This window comes from Euleptes europaea, chromosome 6 (genome assembly GCF_029931775.1).
Source record: "Euleptes europaea isolate rEulEur1 chromosome 6, rEulEur1.hap1, whole genome shotgun sequence".
Classification (NCBI taxonomy): domain Eukaryota; kingdom Metazoa; phylum Chordata; class Lepidosauria; order Squamata; family Sphaerodactylidae; genus Euleptes; species Euleptes europaea.
This window is the reverse complement of record NC_079317.1, coordinates 17,699,402-17,712,682: the sequence shown is the minus strand read 5'-3', so window position 1 is coordinate 17,712,682 and position 13,281 is coordinate 17,699,402. Positions and strand designations below refer to the sequence as shown.

Genomic DNA, 13,281 nt, shown 5'->3' with positions numbered 1-13,281 from the left:
ATTGACTGAAGACCTGAGACAGCTATTTGACAGCTTTGCGCTTTCTATTCCAGTCCTAAGCAAAGCAGCACGGGTTCGAGGCTGTCGTTCAGCTGGAAGTGAAAATATTGTATTGCTGTCCCAGCTGCTTCAGAAAAGGGCTCCCTGTTTGCGTTGTGCATTAATGACGGAAGCGAGCTAATCTTGAAACGTTATCCCGCACACCCATCCGGCAACTCGTGTTTGCTTGTTAACATTTGGAATGTTAAGTGCTAACGCGTATTTATAGACCTCATCAGCAAGCATGGTACAGTTCCCCCAAACAGAGTTCACTCAAGGTCATGTGAAAAAATTGCATCTCTAGTTATACACAAACTTACTCTCCAGTTATGGTGTCTGGCTGCTTTATTCCTCTTTGAAAATAATGTGCTGTGGCTGTAGTTGATGCTGTGTTTTTTATCCCAAGATATGTGAGTTAAAAGAGGATGCTACATAAAGATGACCTGTTTAAAAAAAAAGACCAACCATAGGCAGGGGCTGTGGCTTAGTGGTAGAGCCTCTGTTTGGCATGCAGAAGGTCCCAGGTTCAATCCCCGGCATCTCCAGTTAAAGGGACGAGGCAAGGAGGTGACATGAAAGACCTCTGCCTGAGACCCTAGAGAGCTGCTGCTGGTCTGAGTAGACAATACAGACTTTAATGGACCTTGATGGTCTGATTCAGTATAAGACAGCTTCATGTGTTCCGTGGACTTTCTGTTGTTCATCTTCATGTTAGTTTTGGATCCTGGGATACAGTTTGCAGCATGGAATGACGTTCATGCCCTGAGGGGGTGTTGTGGTCACCTTGAATGGTTTGGCTTGAATGGTCTTCCCACAGAATTCAGGGCCACCCTTTGGATCCAGACTAACATTTCCACCGGTGCAAGGACTTCCACCCACAGAGGGTGATTTTTCCACCTGCCTCCTCCTGCAGCAGCCTGAAATGACCTCCAAAATCTGCTCCCCTAGGAACAGGGCTTCCGGGAGGGGGGTATTTCAGGCTGCTGTGGGGAGTTGGGGAAGCAGGACGAGCATTCCCTGTGAAAGGAAATCCTTGCACCTGTGGAAGGGTTAGTCTGGATCCAAACCTGCATGTGGCGGAAGGACAAGATGATGACTGAATTAAAATCATATCCGGCTTTTGGGCATGGATCTTTCCTTTGCGTAGGACTTGTGTAAAATCCATCAGACATTGGTCCAAATCATGCAGCCATTTCGCAGATGGTTTGCTCCCTTAAACCACAAGGAAAAGGTGGGATATAAATGTTTTAATTAATAAATATGAAAGATGCCAATCAAGTCTGTCTGTGTTAGATTGTGTGTGTGTGGACCCTATCCAGATGTCACACCAATATGTGGTACATCCAGAAGTAGATCTGAAACGCCTGATCTTCTACACCTACTCTCGGGGAGGAGGGTTATCATCTGAATGTTCATAATAAACCTGCCTATTCGTTTTTGTTGAGTGGGAGATTTTGTGTGTGAATTTTTCTGTTTGCATGGAGTTGCCCTCTCTATTTAAGCAAAGGGGAGGGCCCTGTCAGTGGAAGTAGAAAAGGGCAAGAGTCCAGTAGCACCTTAAAGACTAACAAAAATATTTTCTGGTAGGGTATGAGCTTTCGTGAGCCACAGCTCACTTCTTCAGATAGCTAGATACAGCTTTCTGAAGAAATGAGCTGTGGCTCACGAAAGCTCATACCCTACCAGAAAATATTTGTGTTAGTCTTTAAGGTGCTACTGGACTCTTGCCCTTTTCTACTACTGCAGACAGACTAACACGGCTACCCACTGTGAATTACCTGTCAGTGGAAGAGTGCTGCCCACCGGGTGAGAGTTACTGGTCACAAGAGCAGGATGCAGTCCAGACAAAGTCCCACGTATTTCAGTGGATGCATCTAGCTTTCTTCTTCTGTGGCTGGTGGTTCCAGAATAAGGGTTTATGCTAGCAGAGGACGGTTGCAGATCATTACACAGTAATTTGCAACAGCCAACAGCATATACTATACCCATAGGGCGAAAACGCATGGTCGCTTTAGCCTCCTTTGTTGCCTGTTTCAGCCAGGATTCAGCCAGGATCGAACACATGCGTTTTCGCCCAACGTGTGTTTGATCCTGGCTGAAACAGGGAATAAAGGAGGCTAAAGCAACCATGCATTTTCGCCCTATGTTTGGGTGGGGAGATGTCAAGTCGCAGCTGACTTATGATGACCCCATAGAGTTTTCAAGGGAAAAGACATTCAGAGGTGGCAGGAGCATTTTTTTTCCTGTGATGTGGACATACCTTACAGTTGCTTAAGCTACTGAGATACTTTGGCTTGGATCCTAAGCTGTGCAAGTAGAGTTGCACAAAAGGAAGACCGTTGCTCTTCCTCTCTCCGCTGGCTTCTCCCCCCCCCCCCACTTGAATTGTGCTCCTTTCAGTCAGTAGACCTGAAGGGAGAGTCCAGGGTCAGATTGGGGGCCTGCAGCCACCACCGGGGGTGAGGAATCTCCTTTCCCTTCATTGCAAATAGAAAAATGGTTGCATTGGAGGAGCTTCCTGTGCGACAGAATAGCCTTGTAGGATCCAAGCCAATGGCTTCTCCCACCTTGGAGTTCAGTGGCGGGTCTTCCAGCAATCACCCCCAGAAAAGATGATTTGTTGCTGTAGCTTTCCATCCTAGACCTTGAGCTCTGTTGCCTTAAATACTGAACTTTTTATCTTTTAATGGATATATCTCTGTGGATACAAGGTCTTGTCAGCTCTCTCTGGTTCTTCTTGGGAATTTATCATCACTGTCTCATTCTTGTTCTACCTCAGCCTCAACTCTTTCCACTTCATTGTGTCCACTAATTTGGTTGTCCCTCCTCCCATTTTGCCATGCACCTCAGCCCTTCATGGTGTCGGATTCCAGGATTCACTTGAACACATGAAGCTGCCTTCTACTGAATCAGACACTTGGTCCATCAAAGTCAGTGTTGTCTACTCAGACCAGCAGCGGCTCTCCAGGATCTCAGGCAGAGGTCTTTCCCATCACCTCCTGACTGGTCCTTTTAACTGGAGATGCCAGGGATTGAACCTGGGACCTTCTGCATGCCAAGCAGATGCTCTACCACTGAGCCACAGCCCCTCTTAGACTCCTAAGCTCTACTAGTAGCTGTATGTCTCTCTCTCCGCTTTCTCATTTTTTCGTCTTCTCAACCTTCTTCGCTTCCCTTCCCTGCTATTGTGGCCAGCGTAGCCGACAACCAAGCGTAGCAATTGAACACATGAAGCTGCCTTCTATTGAATCAGACCCTTGGTCCATCAAAGTTAGTATTGTCTACTCAGACTGGCAACGGCTCTGCAGGGTCTCAGGCAGGGGTCTTTCACATCACCTACTTGCCTAGTCTCTTTAACTGGAGATGCCAGGGATTGAACCTGGGACCGTCTGCATGCCAAGCGGAGACTCTACCACTGAGCCACAGCCCATCCCCTGTTGAATCATCCTCTTCTCTAGCTAATTCTAGCTAACTAAAACCAAAATTAAAGTTTGACCAACTTAATGTCTTGCCTTCTTTAATAGGTGCTGTGAAACTGACCAGTTTAGCATGTGGAAATCAGCACATCTGGGCCTGTGATAGTTGTGGCGGTATCTACTTCCGGGTTGGTACTCAGCCTTTGAACCCAAGTTTGATGCTGCCGGCATGGATCATGATTGAGCCCCCAATCCAGGTAAAATAATAATTAACTCAGTTACTTACCCATGAGCCGTAGATACTAGAGATTATCCCTTCTGTTTGTTTGAAGTGATGGCACATGAGGAGTCAAGGCTATGTCTACAATTCTTGTAGGGGGAAGAAGAAAGCAGGTAGAAATTGTGCTGTGGAGAAATGTGAGTTCTGTATCTCCCATATGAAGCAAGGCCACTCAAAAATTGTATGTTGCGAGTCTTATCCTCTGCTGCCAACAGGAACAGCTCCCTGTCCTCCTCTAAGTGTCAGCCCTTGAAATACTTAAAAGAGAGCAATATGTTCCCCCTCAACCTCCTCTTCTCTGGACTGAACATTCCCAACTCCCTCAGCCTTTCCTCATAGGGCTTGGTGTCCAGGACCCTGATCATCCTCGTTGCTGTCCTCTGTACCTGCTCTGTTCTGTCCACATCCTTTTTGAAGAGAGGCCTCCAGAACTGCACACAGTACTCCAGGTTTGGCCTGACCAATGTGGTGTACAGTGGGACTATGACATCTTGCGATTTGGATGTTTTGTCTCTGTTGATGCACCCCAAGATCGCATTAGCCTTTTTTGCCACTGCATCACACTAGCTGCTCATATTTAGCTTATGGTCCACTAGTACCCCTAGATCTTGTTCACTAACTATGGCCGACTCTGCTTAGCTTTCCAACTCTGATGAGATCAGGCCAGCCATAACGATAAATCAGCATGGTCAAAAGACCATCACTATAGGTATTAAAGCAGCAGAAAGAGGTTCCGTTCAAAGCCAGAAGGTTCTTTTCCCTCACTTGCTGCCTAAATTCCATTACTGCTGCTGCTTCTATGGCTGCCCTTTTGAAAGCATATTTCACAGTCATAGCATCCTAGCATCGCCATAATAAAATATCAAAGTACACTCTGTGTGCAGTTGCAATAACTCTTTCTGTTACACCATCATCCACTAAACTCTTGATCTCATGACTGACAGCTGCCACCTGCTGTGTTCCTTAGAGAGGTAACTGCAGCAGTCAGGAATTTAATTGTCCCCTTTTTTAAGCTGACTCAGTACCGGGCAGTAACCTTAACTGTCCTTTGAGAGATTTAAGTGGCGGCAGCAGGGCGATCAGCAGGCTCTGGAGTGAGGAGCTGTGATAACTTTGTGTCGTCCCGCCTCCCCGCATCCCTGGTCAGCCTACCAGAGACAGAGTGTCGGTTTAGGCTTGTAGCCCCGATTTCCTTGTCTATCTTAGTATTTGTGATTAATTTTGTCCGAAGCTACTCTAAAGTTTAGTAAGCTTGGCCAGCAGAAGGTCCGAGGTTCAATCCCTGGCATCTCCATTAGAGGAACTAGGCAAGTAGGTGATGTGAAAGACCCTTGCCTGAGACCCTGGAGATCCGCTGCCGGTCTGAGTAGACAATACTGACTTTGATGGAACAAGGGCCTGATTCAGTATAAGGCAGCTTCATGTGTTCAAGCCACTTTGGGTACCAGTGTTAATAGAATGGAGAGACAGACAATAAATACTTTGAATAAGCAGTTTCAGAGGGTAGCCATGTTGGTCTGCAGTAGAAAAGCTACATTCAAGTCCAGTAGTATAGAATCATAGAGTTGGAAGGTACCACCAGGGTCATCTAGTCCAACCCCCTGCACAATGCAGGAAATTCACAACTACCTTCCCACACACACACCCAGTGACCCCTACTCCATGCCCAGAAGATGGCCAAAATGCCCTCCCTCTCATCATCTGCTTAAGGTCATAGAATCAGCATTGCTGACAGATGGCCATCTAGCCTCTGCTTAAAAGCCTCCAGGGAAGGAGAGCTTACCACCTCCCGAGGAAGCCTGTTCCACTGAGGCACTGTAGTACTTTAGGGACCAACATGATTTCCGGCAGGATAAGATTTCGAGAGTCAAGGCTGACAAAAGCTTATCTTATGAAGGGAGCTTTGTCTCTCGAAAGCTTATCTCCCTGGAAATCTTGTTGGTCTCTAAGGTCCTACTGGACTCGAATCTAGCTCTTGAATAGGCAGGTATAATATGATTTGGGTGGCGGTGCTTGGATGGAAGAAGGAGTTCTGGAAGGCAGTGATGGAGAAGGATGAAATTTCATGTCAACAATAGAGTCCAGTGGCAAGCTAGCAGTTAACAAACCTGCCCTGGCATAAGCTTTCATGAGCCGGAAATGAACCATGTCACCAGATGCACAATGTTGTTACTTGTACCGTGCTATGCGTCTGGCAATGTGCGTTCAGGTTCTTGAAAGCTTATGCCACATTATGTGTTGGTCTGTTAGACACTGTCTTGTCCGGGGGTTGTGTCAGTCCACATCAGAAAAAGGATGCATGAATTGGAAAGAAGAGCAGTTTCTTGGCATACTGCAGCTCATACAAAAAAGACCCTCTGGGCACTGGTCTTACGACAAAGCACATGCTTTCCATTACATGAAAAATTGAAGTACCATGCTAGGGGCTGTACTTCTTAAAGATTTTCTTTCCTTTAGCCAGATGTGGCATTTTCCAAATAGTAAAGCTACTCCAAAGCTGACCCAGGAGGGGCAAAAAGATAAGGGAGGGGCTGTGGCTAAGTTCATAGGGTTGCCATGAGTCGAAAGCGACTTGACGGCACTTCACACACACACACACACCACTATGTTGGGGGGAGGGGGATCATAGTTCATGAAAACCAGAGGGATGCTGAATACAAGCATTCCTTGGAAATACTGTGGGTCTATTCCAATAAAGCAAATGTCAAAATATAGCGAACCACCTTTTTTGGGGGAAGGGGTTCCTGGTGCATAAAAGTTATGTTTACACTATACTGGAGCCTATTAAGTGTGCAATAGCATTATGTCTAAAAAACAATGTACTGTAATAATGGAAAAGTTTGAAATATTGCAAGAATTACCAAAATAAGACACAGAGACACAAAGTAAGCACGTGCTGTTGGAAAAACGGTGCCAATATACTTGCTCAAAAGTGCAATAGCTGCGGAGTGCAATAAAACAAGGTATGCCTGTCAAGATGGATCTGTGAAAGGATATCCAGTCTTCACAGCAAGCCCTAACTGCATATTCAAATACAATACTAAGTCCCCCCCCCCCCACAGATATGCTTTTAAAAAAGGAGGGGATGTTCTTACATCCATGTACAAGTTACGGTTCTATCCAATAATAATTTGTGTTTGTATATACGGTACCTTTTTTAAAAAAGGAGTCATCTTACATTCAGGGTCACCTTCCTTTTGGATATATGGTAGGAAGAGGAGAATGTGAGCATTTTGCTTCCAGAGAGCAAAAGATACATGGATGGTTTTCCAGAGGAAAGGGGAATTTAAGCCTCTCCTCTCTCAAGAAGGAACTTATTTCATGCTGTAAGCACCTCGGAAATAGAAAGAACGTTACAAGTATGAATACGAGCATATAATAGGAGAGAATTGCCTAGCTTTTATCATTACTTTCATATCTGCCTTTAATCATCCCCTCTCCCCAAATCAACTAGCTGGCTTTCCCTTCCCTGTTAGGTATCCACAGTTTCAAGCTGGAAAGGTTGGTGAATAATCTGTGTTATATAATGGTATCTGAGATAATTCCAGTGCAGGGTGTTGCAAAGGGAAATTCGAAAGAGCAGCGTTGCCCTTCCTTTGCCCAAAACCAAAACAAGAAGTCAATTCAAATCGAGCTTCTGGCCAGCAGGCGTTAGCACAAAAACATGTAGTGAGCATTGCAGAGTACCGATTAGCAGTTTGTGGGCCGTTCCCCGTTAAGATGACACAGCATTTTGTTGCGTTCAGAGCAGCCAACAAAATAAGAAAAAAGGAAAAGCAAAGTGCTAAAGCTCTCCCTTTTGATTCCTTGAGGCACGAAACTGTTCTCGGCAGCTAGCGGGGCAGAACAGTCTGAGCTTCAAGTCAGATTGAATAAGTGCCGTTGCTTCAGCGCTCGGGAGTCAGATAGGCCGACTATGAGCCACTCTGTCCTACTCTCCAGTAGGGCCGCTTGCATAACACGCTTCACAATTCTGAGCTAATGCGGCTTCTTGTCGGCATTGACCGAGATCATGAAACCTACAGTTTAAAATGAGATAAAACTTGGCTTGAATTTCGCCGGCTTTTAACAGTGGCATCCTAAAGCAAGGTCTACTCAGAAGCCCACTCTGGTCTGTTCAGTGGGGCTTGCTCCCAGGAAAGTGTTCTTAGCCTTGTACTGTAAACCGTGTATCTGCTGCTAAATCTAAGCCTCAGTTACATTCTGAATTGTTTAAAAACCAGCTACTGAATGTTCATGCGTTAGAATACTGGGAGAGGTAAGCATACTTCATTCTTCTTGTTCTTACTGCAGCTTGCAAGGTAAGCTCGCCTGAAAGCAGATCACCTGTTTTTCATCCCGCTCATCTGTTTGCCAAGCTGTGACCCAGCGGTCAGCGGAATGGCTGACCAGGAGCTGTTAAAGTATTGAATGGTCGCTTGTGAGAACATAACCTGTTCTGTGCTTCTCAAAGAGACAAACAAGCTGTCCTCTTTTCTTCATGGGAGTGACTCTTCTCCTTAGGATTGCTCGTGTGTTTGTTCAAATGTCTCTTGTGCCCCTGGCATTCGAGAATCTGAAATGTAAATTATTTCTTTATATTTATTCAGTACCATATTCTGTACTTTACCGCGTAAAACAGATCTTGTGCGGCTTTTGATGACTACCGTACTTAGAATCATAGAGTTGGAAGGGCCTATCCAGGCCATCTAGTCCAACCCCCTGCTCAATGCAGGATCAGCCTAGAGCATCCCTGACAAGTGTTTGTCCAGCCACTGCTTGAAGACTGCTTCCCATGTTTCATAAATGCTTCTAACAAAATACTCAACTGTGCACTTTGAATCAATTTACTAATGCCTGTTCTTTGGATACAGCATTGAATAGAATTAATTCCTTTTTGAATGCTCTTTACTTCGGAAGTTCACGTGATCTATGGCCACGATAGCAGAAGAGAGCATTATCTTCAACTGTTTTTGCAGAGAGGCTATTATGTTTAGTTCCTGGCTTTAATTAGGGTGCTTGATAATTACCATTGGTTCTTTTATCTTGTCTCTAATGAGTTTCCCCTAGTGTACAGGCTTATCAAATTTATAAAGATATTTCTTCTTACAGGGATTTTTTCTTCCTGTGCTGACTCGGTCAGAAAACGTAGTTATTAATACTGCTGAGAGAGAACATCTGTCTACTGCATACATAAAACAGTTATTCTAAGATTTCTTTTTTTCAGGCACTTGTTAGGTTGCTTTAAGTGGATATTAAGCATTTTGATGCTAGAGCCTGAAAATCCAGCCAGCACTTTACATAATTGTAAGCGTAAACAAGAAAGCCAGTGTGGTGTAGTGGTTAAGGTATCAGACTAGGATCTGGGAAACCCAGGTTCAAATCCTCATTCTGCCATGGAAGCTCAGTGGTAGAGCATCTGCTTGGCATGCAGAAGGTCCCAGGTTCAATCCCCGGGATCTCCAGTTAAAGGGACTAGGCAAGTAGTTGATGTGAAAGACCTTTCTCTGCCTGAAACCCTGGAGAGCCTCTTCCAGTCTGAGTAGACAATACTGACTTTGATAGACCAAGGGTCTGATTCAGTATAAGGCAGCTTCATGTGTTCATGTGATGCTGGGTGACTGTCAGCCTCAACCCTGGCAACGATTTGGATGGGAGACCTCCAAGGAATATCAGGGGCATGACGTGGTGGCAGGCAATGGCAAACCACCTCTGAACACCTCTTGCCTTGAAAACCCTATGGGGTCTCCATAAGTCAGCTGTGATATTTTGGGGTGTGTGAACAAAATAATTGACACTTTGTGTATGTGTGTGTGTCAGGTGCCGTCAAGTCGCTTCTGACTTACGGTGACCCTATGAATTAATGTCCTCCAAAGCATCTTACCGTTAACAGCCTTTCTTAGGTCTTGCAAACTGAGGGCCATGGCATCCTTTGTAGAGTCAATCCATCTCATGCTGGGTCTTCCTCTTTTCTTTAAAAGTACCCCAAATTCTGCTTCCCAACATTGGCTCCCTTAACTCTGCCTAATTTGGGGCAGCCCTGGCTGTGTGTGTGTGTGAGAGAGAGAAGCATGTGTTGCTTTGTTTGGGCAGAAGGGGTGGATGGCACTGTGTTCAGCAGCTTGCCTACATTTGGGTGTGCATGTTGGAGTCAGGGAGAGGTTTTTGCTAACGTAAGTGAAACTGAAAAGGGAACAGATTATATCGCTCGGGAATTCATGATCTTTATCTGACAGTAAGGAGTTTAAAACTCCTGCGAATAAACAGGCCTTCATTGTTTGAGCCCCGTGGCACAGAGTGGTAAGCTGCAGTACTGCAGTCAGAGCTCTGCTCACTACCTGAGTTCAATCCCAACAGAAGCCGGTTTCAGGTAGCCGGCTCAAGGTTGACTCGGCTGAGTACTCAGCTTGCTGGGGGTAAAGTGTAGATGACTGGGGAAGGCAGTGGCAAACCACCCCATGAAACATAGTCTGCCTAGTAAACATTGTGATATGATATTGTCGAAGGCTTTGTGATATGATGTCACCCCATGGATCAGTAATGACTTGGTGCTTGCACAGGGGACTGCCTTTACCTTTTAATGGTTTGGAACAAAATCTAGCGGAGTTGCATCACTAAACTGGAGCTGGCAGGCTGATCTGGTGGATCCCAAAAAAGACGTGCTTGTTGCCCCCTCTTGCAGCTGGGATTTCTTTCTGTAATGGTGATGATGAAACATCTCACCGCTGTGTTGACCTCCTCACTCCCTACTGGAACAGGAACCTAAGCAAATGGTGTGAAAACGCAAACTTCTGTTTCTTAACCCATGCATGCATCCGGTGTTGTGGGGGGGGGGGCATGGCTCAGAGCATCTGTCTGGCTTGTAGAAGGTCCCAGGTCCAATCCTCGGCATCTCCATTTAAAAGATTTGGCAGTAGGTGTTATGAGAGACCTCTGCCTAAGACCCTGGAAAGCCACTGCCAGTTTGAGGAGACTATGGGTGAAAACGCACTGTCGCTTTATCCTCCTTTAATCCCTGTTTTAACCAGGATAGAACGCACATTAAGCGAAACGCATGTGTTCGATCCTGGCTGAATCCTGGCTGAAACAGGGATTAAAGGAGGATAAAGTGACCATGCGTTTTCACCCTATACTGACTTTGATGGACCAAAGGAGCTTCATGTGTTCATGTGACTTAGTCCTAGAAAACCCCAATTCAGCTCCCCAGTTGGACACAAAACAGAGTTTGTGTTTTGGGTCTATGTGCTTGCTTTCAGTTTACCCTCCCTTAGGGTTGCCAGCTCTGGGTTAGGAAATACCTGGAGATTTTGGGCGATGGAGCCTGAGGAAGGCAGTGTTTGTGGAGGGGAGGGACTTCAGTGGGGTTTAATGCCATAGAGTCCACCTTCCAAAGCAGCCATTTTCTCCGGGTGAACTGATCTCTGTCGCCTGGAGATCAGTGGTAATCCTAGGAAATCTCCAGCCACCACCTGGAGATTGGCAAATCCTATGCAGCGTTGTTAGCCTCCTCCTCACCCTTTTATCCCAAGTTTTCTAATTTAACCTCTGTGGAGGAACCAACGTAGATAAAATCAATGAATAGAGCTATGGAAACGTAAAGCTATAAAGAGTCTGAAAGTTCAGTTTTCTGAGCCCTTCTACCAAGGCTGTGCGCTGTCTTTGTAAAGACTGTTTTCCAGCTTCTGTCGTTTGTAATAGAAAATGTATTGCATGTATATCCTGCCTTTCCGCAAAACAGCTCCGAGCATCATGTGGGCATTCTCAAGTAGCTTCCCATGCAGCTATTTGTTAGCCAGGCCCAGATCAGTTTAGCTTTACACTTTCATCAAAGGTTTCAGCTGTTCTCTGGCTAGTGTGGTGTAGTGGTTAAGAGTGGTGGTTTGGAGTGGTGGACTCTAATCTGGAGAACCAGGTTCGATTCCCCGATTTCTCCACATGAGTGGCAGACACTAATCTGGAGAACTGGGTTGGTTTCCCCACTCCTACACATAAGGCCAGCTGGGTGGCCTTGAGCTCGTTACAGTTCTCTTCGAGCTCTCTCAGCCCCACCTACCTCACCGGGTGTCTCTTGTGGGGAGGAGGGAAAGGGAAGGTGATTGTAAGCTGGTTTGAGAAAGTCAGCATATAAAAACCAACTCTTCTTCTCCTTCTCCTCCTTCTCTTCCTTCTCCTCCTATCACTAAAATGTGGAGTGCCATCAAATTAGTGCCGATGAAAGTCACAGAATGGCTTTTGGTCAAGGAAAGTGCTCCTTTTGCAAATACAGTCTATAAGGGGAGTTTTAAATGCTATGGAAGAATAGAGACTAACCTCCACGCACCAGAATCGAGGGCAGCGGAGGAGCAGGTTTTCCCGAGAGCCCGCACATGGCTGGCTGATCACGTGTTCAAGCTGGCCCAGCTAACTTTTCCTCAGGTTGCATGTTTTGAAGTTCAGGGACGGCGCTTGTAAAATGAGATTGCGGGATAGAGTTCAGTGTTTGGGTGCGGTGCGAACCGTCTCTCCTCAAGTGACATTTCCATCACAGCGTTCGTTTTGCTGCCTCATCTTGCAGTATCAACGCAAATAATCTCTCCAATGACTAATTTATCTGAGTGGATCATCCACTTGTGCCGGCTTTTTTCATCCGCCTAGTAAACAGAAAGTATTCTGCCTGTGTTACATATATTAGTAGGAGTGCTTAGGGGCATGTGGCCCTCCGCAACCAGTCAACTTCCTGTTGTTATATTGTCACCGTAATTTGCTGATAAGGCTGGCTTCCTTTTAAGGATTTCTGTGGAATTTTTAAGGCCACTGTGCTCAGTAAATTTTGGGCACTTGTTCTTTTGCACCAAAATTCCAACCCTACAAGACTCTGCCTTATTTCTAGATAAGTTCAGACTTCAAATGTTACCCTGTGGGATAAAGATAACTCTTGTACAGCGCTGACGTAATTTATCTAAGCATGTCTTCTTGAAAGTGTCTGAAGCTGGAGACAGAAGATCTGTGACTGTTTCTTGTGTTGGTGTGGTTGACTGCTTTTATCGTACTGTGTGTTTAACTGGTAGCCACTTTGAACTCGATGAAGAATGCTAGAGATAATTTTAAGTAAATGAACAACAAGACTTGGGGACAAGCACTGGCAGGGATCAGCATCCCTAGATCTGCCTGCCACATCTCCCTGATAGGTTCCCCCCTCTTGGTAGCAGAAAAGCAGTGCCTAGGCATTTGAAAATGTGAGTTGGCTGATAATGCATAGTTAATCACAGTTTGAAGAAAAGAATTAGTTTAATTGTATAGCTTGACCCTAACCCTAACCCTACAGCTCAATTGATAGTCTTTTTCCTTTTTAAGGAGGTTTTTACAATCCCCACCTTGCAAAATTTGTGCAAAAATCACAGGACATTCCCTCATTCTAAGTTGTCTAATCGTTTTATTTCTTGATTAGCAGTCTTCAGTAATTAACCAGCTGCCATTAAGATGCCTAATTCTCTTAAAACAGATTAGACCAAATGAGAATTGCCTTTAGTTCCCTTAAATTAGCGGTAAAGTGATTGAGGAAGCCCGTTTGCACAAATGAAAATGTTG

The 13,281-nt window shown here is 45.4% G+C and overlaps 1 protein-coding gene across 1 annotated transcript in view; it reads left to right on the top strand.

Moving 5' to 3' along the window:
* The window catches only part of TECPR2 (tectonin beta-propeller repeat containing 2), a 69,462-nt gene that overhangs the window by 47,425 nt on the left and 8,756 nt on the right, over positions 1-13,281 (top strand). The window contains exon 17 of the mRNA XM_056851766.1: positions 3,564-3,712. Coding sequence (XP_056707744.1) covers positions 3,564-3,712 — 149 coding nt within the window. The remainder of the gene's footprint in view (positions 1-3,563; positions 3,713-13,281) is intronic.